This window comes from Salmo salar, chromosome 09 (genome assembly GCF_965601325.2).
Source record: "Salmo salar chromosome 09, fSalSal1, whole genome shotgun sequence".
NCBI lineage: Eukaryota > Metazoa > Chordata > Actinopteri > Salmoniformes > Salmonidae > Salmo > Salmo salar.
Window position 1 is genome coordinate 100,247,501 of NC_138299.1, and position 27,988 is coordinate 100,275,488.

At 45.2% G+C, this 27,988-nt stretch overlaps 1 protein-coding gene across 2 annotated transcripts in view; it reads right to left on the reverse strand.

Annotated features, from left to right (window-relative positions):
• LOC106591089 (putative E3 ubiquitin-protein ligase MID2) overlaps window positions 1-27,988 on the reverse strand; it is a 249,705-nt gene that overhangs the window by 117,325 nt on the left and 104,392 nt on the right. For both annotated transcript variants that reach the window (XM_045724241.2, XM_045724240.2), the window contains 2 exons: window positions 26,715-26,810; window positions 4,650-4,757 (listed from right to left, as the gene is read on the reverse strand). In XM_045724241.2, the coding sequence (XP_045580197.1) occupies window positions 4,650-4,757; window positions 26,715-26,810 (204 nt within the window). The remainder of the gene's footprint in view (window positions 1-4,649; window positions 4,758-26,714; window positions 26,811-27,988) is intronic.

Here is a 27,988-nt window from a genome sequence, read left to right on the forward strand (position 1 = left end):
TTCTACTGTATTATCATAATAACACGTGAAGTGGCCAGGAATGTTTTCACGTGGTCATCATGTGTGTTTGTTAAAACAACAGCTGGTCATGTTGTTTCAGTTACGGAGGTGACGTTCAAAACAGAGAGCCAAATATCCTGGATTTCATTGTGTGGTCTGCAAAAACACCAGTCATGTCCAAGTATTCTGATAGAACTCTGCTCAAAACAGACTGTTTTCTGTCTCTCTGTCTCCGTCTGTGTCTCTGTCTGTCTCTCCGTCTGTGTCTCTGTCTGTCTATCTGTCTGTGTCTCTGTCTGTTTATCTATCTCTCTGTCTGTCTCTCTCTCTCTCTGTCTGTCAGTCTGTCTCTCTCTCTCTCTCTGTCTGTCAGTCTGTCTCTCTCTCTCTCTCTGTCTCTCTGTCTGTCTCTCGCTCTCTCTGTCTCCGTCTGTGTCTCTGTCTGTCTCTCCGTCTGTGTCTCTGTCTGTCTGTGTCTCTGTCTGTTTATCTCTCTCTCTGTCTGTCTCTCTCTCTCTCTCTGTCTGTCAGTCTGTCAGTCTGTCTCTCTCTCTGTCTGTCAGTCTGTCTCTCTCTCTCTCTCTGTCAGTCTGTCTCTCTCTCTCTCTCTCTCTCTGTCAGTCTGTCTCTCTCTCTCTCTGTCAGTCTGTCTCTCTCTCTCTCTGTCAGTCTGTCTCTCTCTCTCTCTGTCAGTCTGCCCCCCTCTCAGTCTGTCTCTCAGTCTGTCTCTCAGTCTGTCTCTCAGTCTGTCTCTCAGTCTGTCTCTCTCTGTCTGTCTGTTTCATCATAAGATACAGTCACACACCCTGAGAGAGGAAGGCACTATATGGAGAGGGAATAATCACACTATAGACAGCTGTGTTATAATTCCCTCAGGGATGATGAGTGGAATAACATCATTCTAACATTCTAAATTCTAATTCTACATTCTACATCATCTATTTATCTTCATTCCACCCCTGGCTCAGATGTGACACATTGAATTAGCTTCATTTAATTCTCTCTCATCAGAGAAAAATGTTGAGGATTTGAGGAATTTCATTGCTTCTGTAATACGAAGGCCTTGTCAGTAACTGGTATTAAATACAATCTGCTTTTTAAATGTCACCGGTTAGGTTACGCAACATAAGCTCCATATTCGGACAGAAAACATTCCACATTCCACAAATCTAACAATTGAAGCTGTTTTGATTAATTACTAGTTCCACTGCAAGGATTTACAGTATATAATGATGGTGGTTTACAACCAGCATGAAGGACTTACAGTATATAATGATGGTGGTTTACAACCAGCATGAAGGACTTACAGTATATAATGATGGTGGTTTACAACCAGCATGAAGGACTTACAGTATATAATGATGACTGTGGTTTACAACCGGCATGAAGGATTTACAGTATATAATGATGGTGGTTTACAACCAGCATGAAGGACTTACAGTATATAATGATGACTGTGGTTTACAACCAGCATGAAGGATTTACAGTATATAATGATGGTGGTTTACAACCAGCATGAAGGATTTACAGTATATAAGGATGACTGTGGTTTACAACCAGCATGAAGGATTTACAGTATATAATGATGACTGTGGTTTAGAGAGAGAGAGAGAGAGCGAGAGAAAGAAAGAGAGAGCGAGACAGACAGAAAGAGAGAACGAGAGAGAGAGAAAGAGAGAGGGAGAAAGAGAGAGAAAGAAAGAGAGAAAGAAAGAGAGAGAGAGAAAAAGTGAGAGAGGGAGAGAAAGAAAGAGAGAGAAAGACAGAGTGAGAGAGAGAGAAAGAAATTAAGAAAGAAAGAGAGCGAGAGAGAGAGAGAGAAAGAAATTAAGAAAGAAAGAGAGCGAGAAAGAAATTAAGAAAGAAAGAGAGGGAGAGAGGGAGAGAGAGAGAGACAGAGAGAGAGAAAGGAAGACACAGAGAGAGAGAGAGACAGAGAGCGAGATCGAGAGAGAGAAAGAGAGAGAAAGAGAGAGAAAGAGAGTTAGGAAGAGAGAGAGAGAGTGAGAGAAAGCGAGAGAGAAAGAGAGTGTGTGTGTGCCTCGCTGTCTTGTCTTTGTCTCATTTTGAATTGCTGCATATGGTGTAAATAATTTAATTAATCTAAATCTCAGAACACGAGCTGGGGCAACATTCTAGGGCTGCGTCCCAAATGGCACCCTGTTCCATTAACCTGTTCCATACACCCTGTTCCTTTCACCCTGTTCCATCACCCTGTTTCAGTCACGCTGTTCCTTTTACCCTGTTCCATACACCCTGTTCCTTTCACCCTGTTCCACACCCTGTTCCAGGAACCCTGTTCCTTTCACCCTGTTCCATACACCCTGTTCCATCACCCTGTTCCAGTCACGATGTTCCTTTTTTCCCTGTTCCATACACCCTGTTCCATACACCCTGTTCCTTTTACCCTGTTCCAGTCACGCTGTTCCTCTCACCCTGTTCCATACACCCTGTTCCTTCACCCTGTTCCAGTCACGATGTTCCTTTCACCCTGTTCCATCCCCCTGTTCCAGTCACGCTGTTCCTCTCACCCTGTTCCATACACCCTGTTCCTTACCCCTGTTCCAGTCACGCTGTTCCTTTCACACTGTTCCATACACCCTGTTCCTTCCCCCTGTTCCAGTCACGCTGTTCCTTTTACCCTGTTCCATACACCCTGTTCCTTTCACCCTGTTCCTTTCACCCTGTTCCTTTCACCCTGTTCCAGACACCCTGTTCCAGCGCCCTGTTCCAGTTTGCCCTGTTCCATACACCCTGTTCCATACAGCTTGTTCCATACACCCTGTTCCATACACCCTGTTCCATACATTCTGTTCCATACATCCTGTTCCACACACCCTATTCCATACACCCTGTTCCATACACCCTGTTCCATACACCCTGTTCCATACATCCTGTTCCATACATCCTGTTCATACATCCTGTTCCATACATCCTGTTCATACATCTTGTTCCACACACCCTGTTCCACACACCCTGTTCCATACATACTGTTCCATACATCTTGTTCCATACACCCTGTTCCATACACCCTGTTCCACACACCCTGTTCCACACACCCTGTTCCATACACACTGTTCCATATACCCTGTTCCATACATCCTGTTCCATACACCCTGTTCCAGACATCCTGTTCCATACACCCTGTTCCATACATCTTGTTCCATACACCCTGTTCCATACACCCTGTTCCATACATTCTGTTCCATACACCCTGTTCCAGACATCCTGTTCCAGACACCCTGTTCCATACACCCTGTTCCATACACCCTGTTCCATACAACCTGTTCCATAGTGCACTAGTTATCCTGGACCCTATGGACCCTCTATAATCCAGATGGTTCAGTCTCCTCTCCTCTCCTCTCCTATTCTCCCCTCCTCTCTTCTCTTCTCCTCACTCCTATCTTCTCTTCTCCCCTCCTCTCCTCTCTTTCCTCACTCCTCCCCTCCTATCTTCTCTTCTCCCCCTCTCTTCTCTTCTCCTCTCCTCTCTTCTCTTATCTTCTCTTCTCCCCTCCTCTCCCCTCCTCTCTTCTCTTCTCCCCTCCTCCTCTCCCCTCCTCCCTCCTCTCCCCTCCTCCCTCTCTTCTCCCCTCACCTCCCCTCCTCCCCTCTTCTCCCCTCCTCTCCTCTCCCCCTCCCTCTCCTCTCCTCTCCTCTCTTCTCTTCTCCCCTCCCCTCCCCTCCCCTCTTCTCTTCTCCCCTCCTCTCCTCTCCCCTCCCCTCCTCTCCCCTCCCCTCCTCTCCTCCCCTCTTCTCTTCTCCCCTCCTCTCCTCTCCCCTCCTCTTCTCCCCTCCCCTCCTCGCCTCTTGTCTTCTCCCCTCCTCCCCTTCTCTCTTCTCTTCTCCCCTCCCTTCTCCTCTCCCCTCCTCTCTTCTCTTCTCCCCTCTTCCTTTCCTTTCCTCTCCTCTTCACCCTCCATTTCTCACCCTTCCTATGTCCTCTGCACACCTTCTTCCTTCTTCCTGTTGTCCTCTCCTCCTCATTCTCTCTGTTCTCTGAAGACGCGTGCCATAGACCTATCACATGACTGTACATCTGTCACTACTAAACTCAGAGCTGCGACAAAGGGAAAAGTTGTGTTCTCAAGAAATATGCTTCTTCTGATAACTCAGACGACACCTCGCAATCTTCAGTTTTTATGATGTCACCCCATGGAGTGTCGTGACAGGCTGTGTGACAAGTCCCCCTTCCCTCTCTCACTGTGGCAGTTGCAGTGACACGTTGTGAATGCAGTGTTTTAACTGCCACCTACAATGTCTCCGTGACTCAGACAGGCTGGCACACACATCAGATCCAGCTTTTAATGTGTGTAGTAGGAGAGACTGGAGACACCACTCACTTCTTCTATCGAAACCTCTTTGAAATGGTAAACAAACTGCCCGTTTTGAAGACTTCTGTAGTGAATAGGGTGTAACTTCTGATGCAGCCAGTGGAAGAGTATGGTTTGAGACGCAGCCAGTGGAAGAGTATGGTTTGAGACGCAGCCAGCGGAAGAGTATGGTTTGAGACGCAGCCAGCGGAAGAGTATGGTTTGAGACGCAGCCAGCGGAAGAGTATGGTTTGAGACGCAGCCAGGGAGTACCGTCCCTTGGACCATAGGGGTCCAGTGTAGTATTAAGGGTTAGTGTGTAGAAGACTACTGTACCTTGGACTCCTTGATCTTGACCGCGATGATCTGTTTCCTCTGGCGTATGATCTCTACAAGTTCATCACACTCCTCCACTAGCTTGGCCTCGTGCATCGCTGTGTTCACCTGGGGACAGAAGCATAGCACACTTTAACACGGTGTCCAAACAAAGACTAACACAGGGATAAAAAAAAACAACAGCCACAACACTGTAGCTGAGACCTCGTCAACAGCTGTGTTCACCTGAGGTAGGTTTTATTAATACGTTGGCCAACACAAACACTTATACAGAGTTCAAACAACAACACTGTAGCTGAGACCTCGTCAACGACTGTGTTCACCCGAGGTAGGCTTTAATACGCTGGCCAACACAAACACTAACACAGAGTTCAAACAACAACAACACTGTAGCTGAGACCTCGTCAATGGCTGTGTTCACCTGAGGTAGGCTTTAATACGCTGGCCAACACAAACACTTACACAGAGTTAAAACAACAACACTATAGCTGAGACCTCTTCAACAGCTGTGTTCACCTGAGGTAGGCTTTAATATGTTGGCCAACAGAAACACTTACACAGAGTTCAAACAACAACACTGTAGCTGCGACCTCGTCAACGGCTGTGTTCACCTGAGGTAGGCTTTAATACACTGGCCAACACAAACACTTACACAGAGTTCAGATTAACACAACACTGTTCAGTGATAGCCGAGACTTCACCCAAGCTTCAGGTAGAAAGTTAATTTGTCTTCTGTGGTTTTTGGTAACACATGTTCAGGTCTAAACATGATTTCTTTTGACAGAATTGTTAAATGTATGATTAGAATGTGATATTCTGTGAACTTTAAAAAGGGGATTTTCTCATTATACAGAGTTGTGACTCTGTATCAAACTGCAGAGTCTAAAACTGTTCAAACTGTTGACTAGGGATACATAACACCCCCGAACACTGATCATCACTCCACAAAGATCATTATAGCAGTTAGATCCACTTCCATTGATAATCACAAACACACACACACACACACACACCTTTAATTCCATAAGAGGCATCTTATTAACGAAGGTTGGTAATTAACAAGGATGCTCCAACATAACTGTGGATTACTGCACAGCAACATGACATTGGCAGATTCACCACGCAGATCCACTAGGCAGAATAATCTTATCATACTCCCGGTATCACCAAATCTCATCCTACTGCCTACACCCCACTGAAACACTGAACCAGGGATAAATCATTATCATCTGAACCAGGGATACATCATTATCATCTGAACCAGGGATACATCATTATCATCTGAACCAGGGATACATCATTATCATCTGAACCAGGGATACATCATTATCATCTGAACCAGGGATACATCATCATCATCATCTGAACCAGGGATACATCATCATCATCGGAACCAGGGATACATCATCATTATCATCTGAACCAGGGATAAATCATTATTATCATCTGAACCAGGGATACATTATCATCATCTGAACCAGGGATCAATCATTATCATCTGAACCAGGGATTCATTATCATCATCTGAACCAGGGATATACCATCATTATCTGAACCAGGGATAAATCATTATTATCATCTGAACCAGAGATACATTATCCTCATCTGAACCAGGGATAAATCATTATCATCTGAACCAGGGATACATTATCATCATCTGAACCAGGGATACATTATCATCATCTGAACCAGGGATACATTATTATCATCTGAACCAGGGATACATCATTATCACCTGAACCAGGGATAAATCATTATCACCTGAACCAGGGATAAATCATTATCACCTGAACCAGGGATACATCATTATCACCTGAACCAGGGATACATCATTATCACCTGAACCAGGGATACATTATCATCATCTGAACCAGGGATACATTATCATCATCTGAACCAGGGATATAGCATTATCATCTGAACCAGGGATATATCATTATCTGAACCAAGGATACATCATTATCATCTGAACCAGGGATAAATCATCACTAATATTGTGCCCAATGCTCAGGGATACAGTGAATTCGGAAAGTATTCAGACACCTTGGCTTTTTCCACATTTTTTTACTGTCACGGTTGTCGTCGGTAATGGAGGACCAAAACGCAGCAGGTATGTGTAAGCTCATCTTGACGTTTATTAACTTCCCAAAATGAACATCAAAATAACAAAACAAGTGAACGAACGATATACAGACAGTCTGGCAAGGCACAAGGCTAAACACAGAACAATCTCCCACAAACACACAGACAAACACACCCAACTAATATAGGACTTCCAATCAAAGGCAACACCACACAGCTGCCTTCAATTGGAAGTCCACCCCAATTAACTCTACATAGAAACACACTTACTAGACTACACATAGAAATACATGACCATAAACCAAAAACCCGGAAATACTAAATCAAACACCCTTTTACCAAAACACCACCCCGAACCACATAAAACAAATACCCTCTGCCACGTCCTGACAAAACTACAATAACAATTAACCCTTATACTGGCCAGGATGTGACAGTACCCCCCCCTTAAAGGTGCTAACCCCGGAAGCACCTTAAAAAAACAAAAAAAACAACAACCCCAAACAACAAAAACAAAAATTCCCCCCCTACTAAAGGGAGGGAAGGGAGGGTGGCTGCCGACGGCACTGTGCTACACCCCCCCCCCCCTCCCCAACCCACCTATATCTGGAGGTGGCTCCGGTTCTGGCCGTTCCAGGCAGTCGGGCCACTCTGGCAGCTCGGGGCAGTCTGGCAGCTTTGGGCAGTCTGTCAGCTCGGGGCAGTCTGGGCAGTCTGGCAGCTCGGGGCAGTCTGGCCACTCTGGCAGCTCGGGGCAGTCTGGCCACTCTGGCAGCTCGGGGCAGTCTGGCCACTCTGGCAGCTCGGGGCAGTCTGGCCACTCTGGCAGCTCCTGACTAGTGGGTGGCTCTGGCGACTCCTCACTGACGGGCGGCTCTGGCGATTCCTCACTGGCGGGCAGCTCTGGCGATTCCTCACTGGCGGGCAGCTCTGGCGACTGTTGACTGGCGGGCAGCTCTGGTGACTGTTGACTGGCGGGCAGCTCTGGTGACTGTTGACTGGCGGGCAGCTCTGGTGACTGTTGACTGGCGGGCAGCTCTGGTGACTGTTGACTGGCGGGCAGCTCTGGTGACTGTTGACTGGCGGGCAGCTCTGGTGACTGTTGACTGGCGAGGCTGGGTTTACGCACTTGAAGCCTGGTGCGTGGTGCTGGTACTGGGCGTACCAGATTGGGAACACGCACCTCCAGGCTAGTGCGGGGAGCGGGAACAGGACGAGTCGGACTGGGTTGACGCACTTCTGGGTCCGCACGAGAGACAGGAGCTGGAAACCTAGGGCTATGGAGGCGCACAGTCGGTCTTGATCTTACCTCCTGCACAACCCGTCCTGGCTGGATGGAACTAGTAGCCCTGTACGAGCGGGGTGCTTGTACAGGGCGGACTGGGCTGTGCAGGGGCCTGATAATAGCCGTGCGTAGAGCGGGAGTTGGGTAGCCTGGTCCTCGGAGGCGTATCGGCGACCAGATGCGCTGCGCAGGCATCCTCCTACCAGGCTGGATGCCCGCTCTAGCATGGCACCTGCGAGGGGCTGGAATAACGCGCACCGGAGTGTGCGTGCGTATGGGTGAGATAGTGCGCTCCTCAGTGAAACATGGCGCTCTCCACCTCATACGCTCCTCCATATAACCACGGGTAGCTGGCTTCCGGCTCTTCCTATGCCTAGCCAAACTACCCGTGTGCCCCCCCCAAAAAAATTCTTGGGGGTGCCTCTCGTGCTTCAACGCCAGTCGTGTTCCTCGGAAACGTTCCCGGTCCATACCAGCCTTTCGCCTTTCCTCTCTCTCTCTTACCACCTGTCACCATGGAAGGCGATCTTTTCCTGATTGGATCTCCTCCCAAGTGTAAGAGCCTTCTCCCTTCAAGATCTCCTCCCAAGTCCATCTCTCACCATAGGCCAACTCACAATCCCACTGCTCCGTCCTCTGCTGCTTGGTCCTGGTTTGGTGGGAGATTCTGTCACGGTTGTCGTCGGTAATGGAGGACCAAAACGCAGCAGGTATGTGTAAGCTCATCTTGACGTTTATTAACTTCCCAAAATGAACACCAAAATAACAAAACAAGTGAACAAACGATATACAGACAGTCTGGCAAGGCACAAGGCTAAACACAGAACAATCTCCCACAAACACACAGACAAACACACCCAACTAATATAGGACTTCCAATCAAAGGCAACACCACACAGCTGCCTTCAATTGGAAGTCCACCCCAATTAACTCTACATAGAAACACACTTACTAGACTACACATAGAAATACATAAACATAGACCGTAAACCAAAAACCCGGAAATACTAAATCAAACACCCTTTTACCAAAACACCACCCCGAACCACATAAAACAAATACCCTCTGCCACGTCCTGACCAAACTACAATAACAATTAACTCTTATACTGGCCAAGACGTGACAGTTACGTTACAGCGTTATTCTAAAATTGATTCAATTGTATTTTTTCCTTATCAATCTACACACAATACCCCATAATGACAAAGAAAAAACAGGTTTTTAACCCTTTCACGCGTGAGTTCCAAATATCTATAACGGTCGCCCCAGCGTGAGTTTTTTTTATGCACGTGATGTTCGAACGTTCTCTCCATTCCAGAATGTGATTGTTACATAAACAACAACACTGAATGGCTCAGAGTGGGAGTGAGAGGTTACCGTGATTGACTGCCTGCACGTGCCATTTGTTTCAATAAATCACTATCATAAAATGTTTTGTGTGGTATTATTGATATATTTAGTATTTTATTCACGTTTTTCAATTACCCATGATAAATCATGCGTTCCGATTTTTGCATAAATTGTAATGGGCGCATAGTATATGTGTGTAAAATAATGTTTTGAATGTTGTAGTGATTATGATGAGCTAAGCTAATTCCAGCTATGTGTATGGAGCCATGTTTGTTGACATACAATGCATTCTGGGTTTCACGTAATCGTCTGTTTGACCAAAGATGTTATACCAAAATGAGGTGAGTAAGAGTTAACTCATTTTTTGAGGACTTCCGGAAATTAATGGTGGGATGTGACGGTGTCACAGTATCCACAGAAAATGGTGCCCCTCCTCGGCCGGGCGGCTCTCGGCGGTCGTCGTCGCCGGTCTACTAGCTGCCACCGATCTATGTTTCTGTGTTCGCTGTGTTTTGTCTGTCTAAGTCCGCACCTGTTTTCGTTTCTGTCATTAGTGGGGGGGGTATTTAGTTTGTTCCTGTGGGTGTTGTGTGTTGTGCGGGATTATTTTTGATTGTCGGCGGGCAGTGTGGTTGTACTTTGTATGTTGCTCCAGCATTTTATTATTTGGAGTATCGATTTAAGCCGGGCTGCGCCCCGTGCGTATTTTCGCCTCTTCATCTGGATTACCTGTTTCCCTTTTGGGGTTTTCTGCGATCTCTGTGTTGTTTATACACCTAGCGTGTTGAGTGCCATTAAACTTCGGCCTACTGAACTATCACATCCTGTATTTGACTCTGCTCCTTCCTCCTGCCCTACATACCCGTGACAGACGGTAGATGACACACCCATTCAACATGCAAACAAACAGACCAAACTCATCTTGTCTTCTCTTATTATCTTCGGTTTCTGTGAGGAAAAAATACGTGGCTGCGCGCTGAAACTAATCGACGGATTACTTTCAATTTCTAGAAAGTGTTTTACCTAATTATTTCGATCAATGGTAAGCTCACCCGTGATGTGATTAATTATACATAGTAATTGCTATTAGCTAAGTCATATTGTAGTTTATGTCAGCCGAGAGTTAGAAAATATGACTGCTTGTGTTAGGTCAATCTTTCCTCAGTTAGCGCTAGGACTAATGTAGCCTACATTTTTCCGGTTTGGATGATTGTGTTGTGCTATAGATACTTCTGTGAATATCTGAACATTGCATCCAAAAATAAACTGCTCACATTCTGGACATAACTTTGTAAGGACTGTGTTTGTGTAAATAGTTTCTGAAAAAAATGTGGCCAGCTCAAATGCTGATTGTTGTCATTCGAAACTGGCCGTTCTAAATGAGCGTTCTAAATTAGTGTTCTAATCACACGGGTGTGATCGTACGCTTCAGGGACCACTCTAGAACGATCACACCCTGTGTGATAGTACGTGTGAAAGGGTTAAAAATGTTTGCTAATTTATTCCAAATAAAAACTGAAATATCACATTTACATACAGTTGAAGTCGTAAGTTTACATACACTTTGGTTGGAGTCATTAAAACTCGTTTTTCAACCACTCCACAATTTTCTTGCTAGGGGGCAGTATTTACACGGCCGGATAAAAAAACGTACCCGATTTAATCTGGTTATTACTACTGCCCAGAAACTAGAATATGCATATCATTATTGGCTTTGGATAGAAAACACCCTAAAGTTTGTAAAACTGTTTGAATGGTGTCTGTGAGTATAACAGAACTCATATGGCAGGCAAAAACCTGAGAAGATTCCTTACAGGAAGTGGCCTGTCTGACAAGTTCTTGTTCTTCTTGACTCTCTTTATTGAAAACTGAGGATCTTTGCTGTAACGTGACACTTCCTACGGCTCCCATAGGCTCTCAGAACCCGGGAAAAAGCTGAATGATGTAATTCCAGCCCCTGGCTGAAAAACATTAGCGCCTTTGGTAAGTGGTCTATCAGAGGACAATCAGACTGAGGCGCGTGCACGAGGCCACCCCATGTTTTTATTTTCTCTCTCTTTGAACGTAAACACGCTTTCCCGGTCGGAATATTATCGCTTTTTTACGATAAAAATTGCATAAAAATTGATTTTAAAGAGTGGTTGACATGCTTCGAAGTACGGTAATGGAATATTTAGACATTTTTTGTCACGAAACACGTCGTGCGCATCACCCTTCTTTACACTTCGGATAGTGTCTTGAACGCACGAACAAAACAGAGGATATTTGAACATAACTATGGATTATTTTTAACCAAACCAACATTTGTTATTGAAGTAGAAGTCCTGGGAGTGCATTCTGACGAAGAACAGCAAAGGTAATAACATTTTTCTTATTGTAAATCTGACTTTGGTGAGGGCTAAACTTGGTGGGTGTCTAAATAGCTAGCCCTGTGATGCCGGGCTATCTACTTAGAATATTGCTAAATGTGCTTTCACCGAAAAGCTATTTTAAAATAGGACATAGCGAGTGCATAGAGGAGTTCTGTATCTATAATTCTTAAAATAATTGTTATGTTTTTTGTGAACGTTTATCGTGAGTAATTTAGTAAATTCACCGTATGCTAGTTCTGAACGTCACATGCTAATGTAAGAAGCTGGTTTTTGATATAAATATGAACTTGATTGAACAAAACATGCATGTATTGTATAACATAATGTCCTAAGATTGTCATCTGATGAAGATCATCAAAGGTTAGTGCTGCATTTAGCTGTGGTTTGGGTTTATGTGACATTATATGCTAGCTTGAAAAATGGGTGTCTGATTATTTCTGGCTAGGTACTCTGCTGACATAATCTAATGTTTTGCTTTCGTTGTAAAGCCTTTTTGAAATCGGACAGTGTGGTTAGATTAACGAGAGTCTTGTCTTTAAAATGGTGTAAAATAGTCATATGTTTGAGAAATTGAAGTAATAGCATTTCTAAGGTATTTGAATAACGTGCCACAGGATTCCACTGGCTGTTACGTAGGTGGGACGATTTCGTCCCACCGACCCTAGAGAGGTTAACAAACTATAATTTTGGCAAGTCGGTTAGGACATCTACTTTGTGCATGACACAAGTAATCTTTCCAACAATTGTTTACAGACAGATTATTTAACTTAGAACTCACTGTATCACAATTCCAGTGGGTCAGAAGTTTACATACACTAAGTTGACTGTGCCTTTAAACAGCTTGGAAAATTCCAGAAAATGATGTCATGGCTTTAGAAGCTTCTGACATGCTAATTGACATCATTTGAGTCAATTGGAGGTGTACCTGTATATGTATTTCAAGGCCTACCTTCAAACTCAGTGCCTCTTTGCTTGTCATTGGAAAATCAAAAGATATCAGCCAAGACCTCAGAAAAAAAATTGTAGACCTCCACAAGTCTGGTTCATCCTTGGGAGCAATTTCCAAACGCCTGAAGGTACCACGTTCATCTGTACAAACAATAGTACGCAAGTATAAACACCAAGGGACCATGCAGCCATCATACCGCTCAAGGAGGAGACGCGTTCTGTTTCCTAGAGATTAACGTACTTTGGTGCGAAAAGTGCAAATCAATCCCAAAACAACAGCAAAGGACCTTGTGAAGATGCTGGAGGAAACGGGTACAAAAGTATCTATATCCACAGTAAAACAAGTCCTATATCAACATAACCTGAAAGGCCGCTCAGCAAGGAAGAAACCACTGGTCCAAAATCGCCATAAAAAAGCCAGACTACGGTTTGCAACTGCACATGGGGACAAAGATCATACTTTTCGAAGAAATGTCCACTGGTCTGATGAAACAAAAATAGAACTGTTCAGCCATAATGACCATCGTTATGTTTGGAGGAAAAAGGGGGATGCTTGCAAGCCGAAGAACACCATCCCAACCGTGAAGCACGGGGATGGCAGCATCATGTTGTGGGGGTGCTTTGCTACAGGAGGGACGGGTGCACTTCACAAAATAGATGGCATCATGAGGAAAGAAAAGTATGTGGACATATTGAAGCAACATCTCAAGACATCAGTCAGGAAGTTAAAGCTGGTCGCAAATGGGTCTTCCAAATGGACAATGACCCCAAGCATACTTCCAAAGTTGTGGCAAAATGGCTTAAGGATAACAAAGTCAAGGTACTGGAGTGGCCATCACAAAGCCCTGACCTCAATCCTATAGAACATTTGTGAGCAGAACTGAAAAAGCATGTGTGAGCAAGGAGGCCTACAAACCTGACTCAGTTACACCACCTGTCAGGAGGAGTGGGCCAAAATTCACCAAACATATTGTGTAAAGCTTGTGGAAGGCCACCTGAAACATTTGACCCAAGTTAAATAATTTAAAGGCAATGCTACCAAATACTAATTGAGTGTATGTAAACTTCTGACCCACTGGGAATGTGGTGAAAGGAATAAAAGCTGAAATAAATCATTCTCTCTGCTATTATTCTGACATTTCACATTACCTGTCTGACCTCAGACAGGTAATTTTTACTATGATTAAATGTCAGGAATTGTGAAAAACTGTAAATGTATTTTCCTAAGGTGTATGTAAACTTCCGACTTCAACTGTAAGTATTCAGACCCTTTACTCAAAACTTTGTTGAAGCACCTTTGGCAGCGATTACAGCCTCAAATCTTCTTGGGTATGACGCTACATGCTTGGCACACCTGTATTTAAGGAGTTTCTGCCATTCTTCTCTGCAGATCCTCTCAAGCTCTGTCAGGTTGGATGGGGAGCGTTCCTGTCTCGGAAGCTCTACGTACAATTCCTTCGACCTCATGGCTTGGTTTTTGTTCTGACATCCACTGTCAACTGTGGGACCTTATATAGACAGGTGTGTGCCTTTCCAAATCATGTCCAATCATTTGAATTTAGTCTCAACCTCCAACCTCCAGTCCATTGCGGAGGCTGAGACTAGTCCATTGCGGAGGCTGAGACTAGTCCATTGCGGAGGTTGAGACTAATCCATTGTTGAGTAAGGATGTGCAATACCTGGCCTGCTCGCAAATGTAGACATATAAATATGCCCATTTGGGGATCTGATAGTATTTCTGATTGGCTTAACATACCACCACTAATGACCTGTGGAGCTTCTCAAAGTCATGTTTCTTCACCTCAAACAGCAAGCAAACAAAGTCTGTTTCTACATCCATTGAGAATGACAATAGTTCCTCAATGTATTTGAACAATCTTTCCAGCTCTCTCCCTTTCGATAACCACTCAGCGTGAAAGGCTCTGATCCAGTGGAAACGTCATAAAACAGGGCTACCTGATTACTCCTTATCTCTTCCGCAAATAGCCTACAGCTGTGTCTGTTCCCTGGCAGAATATTTTATACAATGTTGCAAGTTTGCTAGTGAAAGATTCAAGCCTTATCCAAGTTAATAGTTGATACAATGTTTCAAGTTGGTTGCAGACAGGCCATGTGTAGCCAATGTGATTTATAGGATATTTATTTTTATCAGGATATTTTCTATCTGCAGGTTGCAATGGTTTTATTTGTTTTATTTATAGGCTTTACACAGTTGGTAATGACAATAGAAGTAACTTTTTAGGTTTGTATCATTTTCATTAAGATTTAGATAGAATTTTGATTAACCAAATGAAAATGATTTTGAAAATACGAAGACGTTATTATAAATTTAAATTAAATTGTTCCACGAAAATGCGCATATGAAAACCATAACTGGCACGCAGATCAGGTAGAAATTGTGAGATAAATTGGCATTCAACATGAGAAAGGTTGCCGACTCCTCGTGTAGCCTACTACAAGCAACTTCAGGAGAGTAATGGCAGAATCTGTGAAAGCCAGTAGGAGCAGGAGGAGGATGGTCAGGTTAAGATTTTTCTCTTCTGGTTATCTTGATCTCTGGCTCCCTCTTGAGTCATTTGTGTCTTATTTCATCAAACAGTGTGCCTAAAGCATCAGACAAGCTCAATGCATATATCAGTGGAGGCTGCTGAAGGTAGGACAGCTCATAATAATGGCCGGAACGAAGCAAATGGAATGGCATCAAACACATGGAAACCATGATAACCATGTGTATGATGTATTTCATACCATTCCACTGATTCCGCTCCAGCCATTACCACGAGCCCGTTCTCTTGTGGCATATAGCGTTGATTTTATTAAACACATTTTAAATTTCAACCAATCGATTGGTCAAAAGAACAGACGTATTTCGGTCAATCAATCTTTTTTTTTTGTCGGGGACCTAATACTGACTGACTGACTGACTGTGTCTGTCTGTCTGTCTGTCTGTCTGTCTGTCTGTCTGTCTGTCTGTCTGTCTGTCTGTCTGTCTGTCTGTCTGTCTGTCTGTCTGTCTGTCTGTCTGTCTGTCTGTCTGTCTGTCTGTCTGTCTGTCTGTCTGTCTGTCTGTCTGTCTGTCTGTCTGTCTGTCGGTCGTTCTCTCATCACTCTATATCCCTATCAGCATGTTGTCTCATATCTTCTCCAGCAAGGTCTCTCTCTCTCTCATATGCCTGTACACACGTACGCGCACACGCACGAACACACACACACACACTTACGTACGTACGTACGTACACACACACACACACACACACACGTACGTACACACACACGCATGTACACACACACACAGTCTTTCTCTCACATGCCTGCAATCACGCATGTACACACACACACACAAGCACACAGAGACAGACAGACAGACAACACCCACTGGCTGGGGCGTATCATGTTTTATTGATGATCTCAGCTCTCTCATTAAACCACAACAGCAGTAGCAACATGTCTCAGTGAAAACACTGATATCTACTCACACACAGGGAGACGGGGGGAACACCTGGTAACCCACTGTGTTGTGTGAAGTGCTGAAAGACTTATATATAAAAGGTGAAAGAGAGTACAAAGGAAACAGCACGCAGCCCCAGATAACAGAATGAGGGCCTGGGTTCTTTTAAAGCCCACTCTGTGATTATTTAAAGCCGTTCTTGATCATTTAAATCAATGATATATACCAATTGATTTATAGCAAGAAAATAAGTGGGGGAGCTGCTGTTTTGTTTAGTTGTTTTTTAAATTGCAGATTGGGCCTTTAACGTGAGCAGAACGGAGCGGAGAGGAGCGAAGGATTCATGGTGAGAGGCTGATGTTTGTCACAGCAGTGATTAGCGCTGGTCTCTCCTCCAGCCTGACAGATTAAACAGGATTCAGAATGCAGAATGCAGAAAGTGGCTAAATGCACGTCCACAAGTCACTAGAGAGCTCCCTGTCCTGTCCTGCAAAAAGACCAATGAGATCTGTTAAAATATGGATGGCTGTGGCATATGTCAACTAAACACCCAGCGTACAGTACACATCACCAAGTCGATTATACTACCAACACAATCTAACCTAAACACACAGACAAAACCAAGAAACATTCAAACTACTGTTAAAGAAAAAAACAGAGAAAATAAATAGCTCTGGAGAAAAACAATCATCAGCTTATAAATGAGGGTATCTGTCAAACTATAGCTGAAGGCAGATAGGGCTGAAGACAGATATAGCTGAAGGCAGATAGGGCTGAAGGCAGATATAGCTGAAGGCAGATAGAGCTGAAGGCAGATAGAGTTGAAGGCAGATAGGGCTGAAGGCAGATAGGGCTGAAGACAGATAGGGCTGAAGGCAGATAGGGCTGAAAGCAGATATAGCTGAAGGCAGATATAGCTGAAGGCAGATAGGGCTGAAGGCAGATATAGCTGAAGACAGATAGGGCTGAAGGCAGATAGAGCTGAAGGCAGATAGAGCTGAAGGCAGATAGAGCTGAAGGCAGATAGGGCTGAAGGCAGATAGGGCTGAAGGCAGATAGGGCTGAAGGCAGATATAGCTGAAGGCAGATAGGGCTGAAGGCAGATAGAGTTGAAGGCAGATAGGGCTGAAGGCAGATAGGGCTGAAGGCAGATAGGGCTGAAGGCAGATAGAGTTGAAGGCAGATAGGGCTGAAGGCAGATAGGGCTGCAGGCAGATAGGGCTGAAGGCAGATAGGGCTGAAGGCAGATATAGCTGAAGGCAGATATAGCTGAAGGCAGCGTTGCTATGCCACCACTATAGAACCCGCCGGCAGATTCACAGTCCTCGTTTTGATCATATCAACTTGGAGAGAGATGACTGTATGCAATGCAACAAAAACAGAAAAATCCAGGTCACACCAGAACTATGTAGAGCCCCATGCAGCCAGTCAGTCCTCTGTTGTTGTGATGCATTATTAGTGAGCTGTGTTTCTCCCTCCTTTCTCCCTGCATGAAGTGTTACAGAACAGAGACAAAGCACTCTCCTATCTCCTCCTAGCAGGGAGGCTTCTGGGAAGAAACAGAAACACACACACGACACAGACACACACACACACACACACACACTATTTTCATTAGCGTAGTGCATTAGCATTACATTACATAAGGTATACTATGCTTCTCTTCAGAATAACCAAGCGTTTCACACAAACATCACACCAGAGAATAGCTAGCAACTAGCATCCATAAGTCAATTCATTTTTTTTGTTGATAATGAGCTTTTAACAGTTTGTTTTAACATGTTCTCTTCATGGCCAAGCCGCATAGCTAAATCATTAATTATGAATACAAGAGAACAGATTGTTGCTGAGCCATATCTGTATGTAGGCAGAGGAGGAGGACACCAGTTGGGAGACAGGGGAGAAGTGGAGGGAAGGCAAACACTTTTTATGGACAGTTTCCTCTCCATAATTTAATCTGATGGTCTGAATGAATCCTGTGGTTCTCCATAACACAGAGATTATTCCTCGCTTGAGATCTATATCTCTGTATAGCTGACCCCTGACTAGTGAACTATATCTCTGTATAGCTGACCCTGTCACCCTCTGATTAGTGAACTATATCTCTGTATAGCTGACCCTCTGATTAGTAAACTAAATCTCTGTATAGCTGACCCTCTGATTAGTGAACTATATCTCTGTATAGCTGACCCTCTGATTAGTGAACTATATCTCTGTATAGCTGACCCTCTGATTAGTGAACTATATCTCTGTATAGCTGACCCTCTGAATAGTGAACTATATCTCTGTATAGCTGACCCTGTCACCCTCTCCTTAAATTGCCACCCCTCAAATGAAAGACTTGACCGGGAACAGACACTGGGAGAGAATATGACTGAAATGAAAGGTCTCGTTGGGAACAGGCCGGGAGATAAATAACTCCTCAACAGACAGGTGAGGCTACTTCAGGTGAGGACTGATAACCTGCCGCCACTTAAAGTGCTGTACAAAACTCCAAGAACTTGATGTACTCCAAAGCTGGAGTGCTGAAACAACAATATTATTTTTAACAAGGTGAGGTGAAGTCTCTCATTGTGACAGTTCTTACTAATAGCTGTTCCTAAGGTAACAGTAACTCCTTTTTTTTGAGTTATAACGGCTGTCACCTTTAAACGGTTATTTTGATTTTATTTATTAGGATCCCCATTAGCCAATGCCAATTGGCGACAGCTAGTCTTACTGGGGTCTGACTCATAACGAAAAATACATTACAGACAAAATAGTTTATAATTTAAATAAGTTTAAAAACATTAACATGTAGTGTGCATGTATCTATCAGTTCCACGTACATGTCAATACATACACACAACCAGTAGGTCGCTGTGAACAGAGGCGTTGTGCCGTGAGGTGTTACCTTCATTTGTTTTTTGAAACCAGGTTTTGCTTTTCACTTGCTCTATATAAGATGGAAGGGAGTTCCGCGGCACTCATGGCTCTGTATAATACTGTACGTTCTGGATCCGGGGGGACTGTACAGAGAAGATCTCACGACTATGAAATAACATTGTTTTATGATAAGGTGCAGCGCAGCGGCCATTTTGTCAGACTCAGGGTCAAGTAGTTGTCTGAGAACTAACTCCTCTGCCAGGTGTGATAGTCATTTCTGAAAGGTTACTGTATGAAAGCACGGAGAAGATCTCACGACAACGTTTGAATGTCATTTTGTTGGTCTTTGAGGTAGAGCATCTGGGCTTTCTAAAAGTCAAGGTCCAAAGAAAAGGCATAATTTCAGTGTGTGGTTCTCAATAGTTTTGAGATTACTGAATGGCACCGCTATTACCTATGGGTCCTGGTCAAAAGTAGTGCATTATATAGGGAATAGGGTGCCATTCTGGTCAAAAGTAGTGCACTCTATAGGGAATAGGGTGCCATTTGGGTCTCATCCTCAGACTCAGGAGGTAAATATTGGGCAGCTGGCAGCATCACTCCTCTAGAAGCCTGAGATGGTAAATATTGGACAGCATCACTCCTCTAGAAGCCTGAGATGGTAAATATTGGACAGCATCACTCCTCTAGAAGCCTGAGATGGTAAATATTGGACAGCATCACTCTAGAAGCCTGAGATGGTAAATATTGGACAGCATCACTCTAGAAGCCTGAGATAGTAAATATTGGACAGCATCACTCCTCTAGAAGCCTGAGAGAGTAAATATTGGACAGCATCACTCCTCTAGACGCCTGAAATGGTAAATATTGGACAGCATCACTCCTCTAGAAGCCTGAGATTGTAAATATTGGACAGCATCACTCTAGAGGCCTGAGATAGTAAAAATTGGACAGCATCACTCCTCTAGAAGCCTGAGATGGTAAATATTGGACAGCATCACTCCTCTAGAAGCCTGAGATGCCATTAACTAACCAATATCCCTCGATTGATTATACAGCTCAGTTCCCCCAGCGCTGGCCGCACGCACGCACAGACAGACAGACAGACAGACAGACAGACAGACAGACAGACAGACAGACAGACAGACAGACAGAACCGTGGCTGGCTCTATCCTTGATGCTTAGCCTGACACTGTCCCTCCTCATTGGTTGAAGCTGTGCAGAGATAGAGATTGTAAATTGAGTTTCTGTCTAATGTAAAATGGAGGGTTGTTCTCTCATGGACACCATTTTACTTAGTCATCAGTATTTACTCACTCCTGTCTCTCTGACTCTGGCTGTTGATTACAGATTTACCACCACAGTATACATTTAACAGAGACATCAGCAGATACACCAAAGTTCAATACTGTTTCCCAGTTGGAGGATTCCCCACAATGCATTACATTCAGATGCCTATCAGCAGTATCTGTGACGTGAAATTTGGAATTGGGAGAATGTCAGCACTGTAGAAGGGAATAAGCAAGGCGTATTAAATAAGGTAATGTCAACCTGATATAACAGTGGAATCTGACTGGAATGAGATCAAGGACTTCATTGTTTTGGTTCCGGAGTTATCTGGAAACCCTGGGAATGTTTGTAGTTGACTCACCTTCACCCGTTGACAGATCTGACTGAGACTGACTCACCTTTACCTGTTGACAGATCTGACTGACTCACCTTCACCTGTTGATAGATCGGACTGACTGACTCACCTTCACCTGTTGACAGATCTGACTGACTTACTCAACTTCACCTGTTGACAGATCTGACTGAGACTGACTCACCTTTACCTGTTGATAGATCGGACTGACTGACTCAACTTCACCTGTTAACAGATCTGATTGACTAACTCACCTCTACCTGTTGACAGATCTGACTGACTCACCTTCACCTGTTGATAGATCGGACTGACTGACTCACCTTCACCTGTTGACAGATCTGACTGACTGACTCAACTTCACCTGTTGACAGATCTGACTGACTAACTCACCTCTACCTGTTGACAGATCTGACTGAGACTTAACTCATCTTTAGCTGTTAACAGATCTGACTGAGACTGACTCACCTTCACCTGTTGACAGATCTGACTGAGACTGACTCACCTCTACCTGTTGACAGATCTGAGACTGACTCACTTCTACCTGTTGACAAATCTGACTGAGACTGACTCACCTTCACCTGCTGACAGATCTGACTGAGACTGACTCACCTCTACCTGTTGACAGATCTGTGACTGACTCACTTCTACCTGTTGACAGATCTGACTGAGACTGACTCACCTTCACCTGTTGACAGATCTGACTGAGACTGACTCACCTCTACCTGCTGACAGATCTGACTGAGACTGACTCACCTCTACCTGTTGACAAATCTGACTGAGACTGACTCACCTTCACCTGCTGACAGATCTGACTGAGACTGACTCACCTCTACCTGTTGACAGATCTGTGACTGACTCACTTCTACCTGTTGACAGATCTGACTGAGACTGACTCACCTTCACCTGTTGACAGATCTGACTGAGACTGACTCATCTCTACCTGTTGACAGATATGACTGAGACTGACTCAACTCTACCTGTTGACAGATATGACTGAGACTGACTCAACTCTACCTGTTGACAGATAAGACTGAGACTGACTCACTTCTGCCAGTTGACAGATATGACTGAGACGGACTCACCTCTGCCTGTTGACTGATCTGACTGAGATTGACTCACCTCTACGTGTTGACAGATTTGACTGAGACTGACTCACCTCTGCCTGTTGCCAGATTTGACTGAGACTGACTCACCTCAACCTGTTGACAGATCTGACTGAGACTGACTCACTTCTGCCTGTTGACAGATTTGACTGAGACTGATTCAACTCTACCTGTTGACAGATATGACTGAGACTGACTAAACTCTACCTGTTGACAGATTTGACTGAGACTGACTCACCTCCGCCTGTTGACAGATCTGACTGAGGCTGACTCACCTCTACCTGTTGACAGATATGACTGAGATAATCACCTAGGGTTGTGAAGGTCATGACATTTTGTCAGACAGTTATTGTCATGCAAATGCATGCCGGTTGACCATGAATTAACATAAACACGTTTAGCCTCTCCAAGCCTCCACTCATAAAAGCCGCCTTTGGAACATCAACATTTAAAAAAAGCATAATACAGTGGGGGAAAAAAGTATTTGATCCCCTGCTGATTTTGTACGTTTGCCCACTGACAAAGAAATGATCAGTCTATAATTTTAATGGTAGGTTTATTTGAACAGTGAGAGACAGAATAACAACAAAAAAATCCTGAAAAACTCCCTTTAAGAGTGTGCTCCTAATCTCAGCTCGTTACCTGTATAAAAGACACCTGGGAGCCAGAAATCTTTCTGATTGAGAGCGGGTCAAATACTTATTTCCCTCATTAAAATGCAAATCATTTTATAACATTTTTGACATGCGTTTTTCTGGATTTTTTGTTGTTGTTATTCTGTCTCTCACTGTTCAAATAAACCTACCATTAAAATTATAGACTGATCATTTCTTTGTCAGTGGGCAAACGTACAAAATCAGCAGGGGATCAAATACTTTTATCCCTCATTGTACATCTATTTAATATTCACCATCACAATAAATGCATTATTTATTTTAGGCAGGTCTAAAGAAACATTATAATAGGAAGAAAATGTATTTCAGAAGAACAGAATATGAGTTGGCCTACTGTATGTTATCTGGCTATGCTCCATGCCATTGGCTCTAGGCTTGTTCATTTAGCAGACAATATATGCTTATAATTCCTGGGACATTATTTTATAAGATATGATTTTATAGTAAGAAGAATATAATGAAGCAATAAGGCCAGAGGAGTTGTGGTATTTGGCCAATACACCACGGCTAAGGGCTGTTCTTAGGCACGACGCACACCCATCAGACTATTCTCAATTTAATCTTGTCTTTGCTAATATGCAAAATTAGTTTAGATTTAAAGTATAATGGCCCATTATCAAATAGGCAGGAACAGGAACAGGGGCAGGAACAGGAACAGGGGCTCGCACAGGAACAGGGGCACGAACAGGAACAGGAACAGGAACAGGGGCATGAACAGGAACAGGGGCAGGAACAAAAATAGGGGCAGGAACAGGAACAGGGACAGGAACAGAAACAGGAACAGGAACAGGGGCAGGAACAGGAACAGGGGCAGGAACAGAAACAGGAACAGGAACAGGGGCAGAGGCAGGGGCAGGAACAAGAACAGGGGCAGGAACAGGAACAGGGGCAGGAACAGGAACAGGGGCAGGAACAGGAACAGGGGCAGGAACAGAAACAGGAACAGGAACAGGAACAGGGGCAGGAACAGGAACAGGGGCAGGAACAGGGGCAGGAACAGGAACAGGGGCAGGAACAGGGGCAGGAACAGAAACAGGAACAGGGGCAGGAACAGGGGCAGGAACAAGAACAGGGGCAGGAACAGGAACAGGAACAGGGGCAGGAACAGGGGCAGGAACAGGAACAGGGGCAGGAACAGAAACAGGAACAGGAACGGGGCAGGAACAGGGGCAGGAACAGGGGCAGGAACAGGAACAGGGGCAGGAACAGGAACAGGAACAGGGGCAGGAACAGGAACAGAGGCAGGAACAGGAACAGGGGAAGGAACAGGGGCAGGAACAGGGGCACGAACAGGGGCACGAACAGGAACAGGGGCAGGAACAAAAATAGGGGCAGGAACAGGAACAGGGACAGGAACAGAAACAGGAACAGGAACAGGGGCAGGAACAGGAACAGGAACAGGAACAGGGGCAGGAACAGGAACAGGGGCAGGAACAGGGGCGGGAACAGAAACAGGAACAGGGGCAGGAACAGGAACAGGGGCAGGAACAGGAACAGGGGCAGGAACAGGAACAGGGGCAGGAACAGAAACAGGAACAGGAACAGGGGCAGGAACAGGAACAGGGGCAGGAACAGGGGCAGGAACAGGAACAGGGGCAGGAACAGGGGCAGGAACAGAAACAGGAACAGGGGCAGGAACAGGAACAGGGGCAGGAACAAGAACAGGGGCAGGAACAGGAACAGGAACAGGGGCAGGAACAGAAACAGGAACAGGAACAGGAACGGGGGCAGGAACAGGGGCGGGAACAGGGGCGGGAACAGGGGCAGGAACAGGAACAGGGGCAGGAACAGGAACAGGGGCAGGAACAGGAACAGAGGCAGGAACAGGAACAGGGGAAGGAACAGGGGCAGGAACAGGGGCAGGAACAGGAACAGGGGCACGAACAGGAACAGGGGCAGGAACAAAAATAGGGGCAGGAACAGGAACAGGGACAGGAACAGAAACAGGAACAGGAACAGGGGCAGGAACGGGAACAGGGGCAGGAACAGGAACAGGAACAGGAACAGGGGCAGGAACAGGGGCAGGAACAGAAACAGGAACAGGGGCAGGAACAGGAACAGGGGCAGGAACAAGAACAGGGGCAGGAACAGGAACAGGAACAGGGGCAGGAACAGGAACAGGGGCAGGAACAGAAACAGGAACGGACGGGGGCCGAACGGGGGCAGGGGCGGAACAGGGGCAGGAACAGGCGGGCAGGAACAGGCGGCAGGGGCGGAACAGGAACAGGGGCAGGAACAGGAACAGAGGCAGGAACAGGAACAGGGGAAGGAACAGGGGCAGGAACAGGGGCAGGAACAGGGGCAGGAACAGGAACAGGGGCAGGACACAGGAACAGGGCGCAGCGAACAGCGGGGCAGGAACAGGAACAGAAACAGGAACAGGGGCAGGAACAGGAACAGGGGCAGGACACAGGAACAGGGGCAGGAACAGCAAACAGGAACAGGCGGCAGGAACACAGAACAGGCGGCACAGAACAGGACACAGGAACAGTCGCAGGAACAGGAACAGGGGCGGGAACAGGAACAGGAACAGGAACAGGGGCGGGAACAGGAAAAGGGGCAGGAACAGGAAAAGGAACAGGGGCGGGAACAGGAACAGGGGCAGGAACAGGAACAGGGGCAGGAACAGGAAAAGGAACAGGGGCAGGAACAAGAACAGGGGCAGGAACAAGAACAGGAACAGGGGCAGGAACAGGAAAAGGAACAGGGGCAGGAACAAGAAGAGGCACAGGAACAGGGGCAGGAACAGGAACAGGAACAGGAAAAGGAACAGGAAAAGGAACAGGGGCAGGAACAAGAACAGGAACAGGAACAAGAACAGGAGCAGGAACAAGAACAGGGGCAGGAACAAGAACAGGGGCAAGAACAGGAACAGGGGCAGAAACAGGAACAGGGACAGGGGAAAAATGACATGTCTCCCGTATGCACTCAAATGGAGGTGTGTTCCTTTTTCAATCATGTCGGATAAGCTACTATAAACATATTAGTATTATATATACATATTAAGCTACTATAAACATATTAGTATTATATATACATATTAAGCTACTATAAACATATTAGTATTATATATACACATATTAAGCTACTCCAGGTTTTATAAGGGAAAGAAACATATTAGCAGCTGGGATCCTCCTCTATTCAGCGCCAACCATCAACAACTCTGCTTTCACACAAGATTTCATATAGAAATGTCTGGGTTTATTTCACTCCACGCATCAACCTCTGTTTCAGGAGAATTCAGATACTACACCCTAACTCTGAATACCATGGGCTCGCCAACCCTGTTCCTGCAGCTAACTCTGAATACCATGGCCTCGCCAACCCTGTTCCTGCAGCTAACTCTATATGCCATGGGCTCGCCAACCCTGTTCCTTCAGCTAACTCTGTATACCATGGGCTCGCCAACCCTGTTCCTGCAGCTAACTCTATATGCCATGGGCTCACCAACCCTGTTCCTTAAGCTAACTCTGTATACCATGGGCTCTCCAACCCTGTTCCTGCAGCTAACTCTGTATGCCATGGGCTCGCCAACCCTGTTCCTGCAGCTAACTCTATATGCCATGGGCTCGCCAACCCTGTTCCTTCAGCTAACTCTGTATACCATGGGCTCTCCAACCCTGTTCCTGCAGCTAACTCTGTATGCCATGGGCTCTCCAACCCTGTTCCTTCAGCTAACTCTGTATGCCATGGGCTCTCCAACCCTGTTCCTGCAGCTAACTCTGTATACCATGGGCTCTCCAACCCTGTTCCTGCAGCTAACTCTGTATGCCATGGGCTCGCCAACCCTGTTCCTGCAGCTAACTCTGTATGCCATGGGCTCTCCAACCCTGTTCCTTTAGCTAACTCTGTATACCATGGGCTCTCCAACCCTGTTCCTTCAGCTAACTGCGGTCATGACTCTTGACTGCTGGTGTGGTGGTAATACGGTCACATGGAATTTGACTGCGGTCATGACTCATGACTGCTGGTGTGGTGGTAATACGGTCACATGGAATTTGACAGCGGTCATGACTCATGTCTGCTGGTGTGGTGGTAATACGGTCACATGGAATTTGACAGCGGTCATGACTCATGACTGCTGGTGTAGTGGTAATACGGTCACATGGAATTTGACTGCGGTCATGACTCATGACTGCTGGTGTGGTGGTAATACGGTCACATGGAATTTGACAGCGGTCATGACTCATGACTGCTGGTGTGGTGGTAATACGGTCACATGGAATTTGACTGCGGTCATGACTCATGACTGCTGGTGGGGTGGTAATACGGTCACAACAACAGCCCTAGACTCACCTCAACCTGCTGACAGATCTGGATGAGTTTGGCCATCTGGTTCTCCAGCTCACTGTTTCTCTTCACCAGATTGGTGAGGTTGTTCTCCAGGGTTTGCTGTTGGGACAGGCAGAGGAACAGGACAGTGAGATATAAAAAAAGGGTAAAAGGAAGAAATACCCAAATGCACTTTGCTCGAAAGGGAGAAAACAGACTAACAGGAACGTTGGCCATGTGCAGTGGATGACCATCCTATTGTCTCTGACCACTGAACATCGGCCATCATTTCTCTACATTTCCATCTGGACTACAGGTTACAGTTCCCAATAAACCATCTGAACTACAGGTTACAGTTCCCCAATAAACCATCTGAACTACAGGTTACAGTTCCCAATAAACCATCTGAACTACAGGTTACAGTTCCCAATTAACCATCTGAACTACAGGTCACAGTTCCCAATAAACCATCTGAACTACAGGTTACAGTTCCCAATAAACCATCTGAACTACAGGTTACAGTTCCCCAATAAATCATCTGAACTACAGGTCACAGTTCCCAATAAACCATCTGAACTACAGGTTACAGTTCCCCAATAAACCATCTGAACTACAGGTTACAGTTCCCAATAAACCATCTGAACTACAGGTTACAGTTCCCAATTAACCATCTGAACTACAGGTCACAGTTCCCAATAAACCATCTGAACTACAGGTTACAGTTCCCAATAAACCATCTGAACTACAGGTTACAGTTCCCCAATAAATCATCTGAACTACAGGTCACAGTTCCCAATAAACCATCTGAACTACATGTTACAGTTCCCAATAAACCATCTGAACTACAGGTTACAGTTCCCCAATAAACCATCTGAACTACAGGTTACAGTTCCCAATAAACCATCTGAACTACAGGTTACAGTTCCCCAATAAACCATCTGAACTACAGGTTACAGTTCCACAATAAACCATCTGAACTACAGGTTACAGTTCCACAATAAACCATCTGAACTACAGGTTACAGTTCCCCAATAAACCATCTGAACTACAGGTTACAGTTCCCAATTAACCATCTGAACTACAGGTTACAGTTCCCCAATAAACCATCTGAACTACAGGTTACAGTTCCACAATAAACCATCTGAACTACAGGTTACAGTTCCCCAATAAACCATCTGAACTACAGGTTACAGTTCCCAATTAACCATCTGAACTACAGGTTACAGTTCCCCAATAAACCATCTGAACTACAGGTTACAGTTCACAATAAACCATCTGAACTACAGGTTACAGTTCCC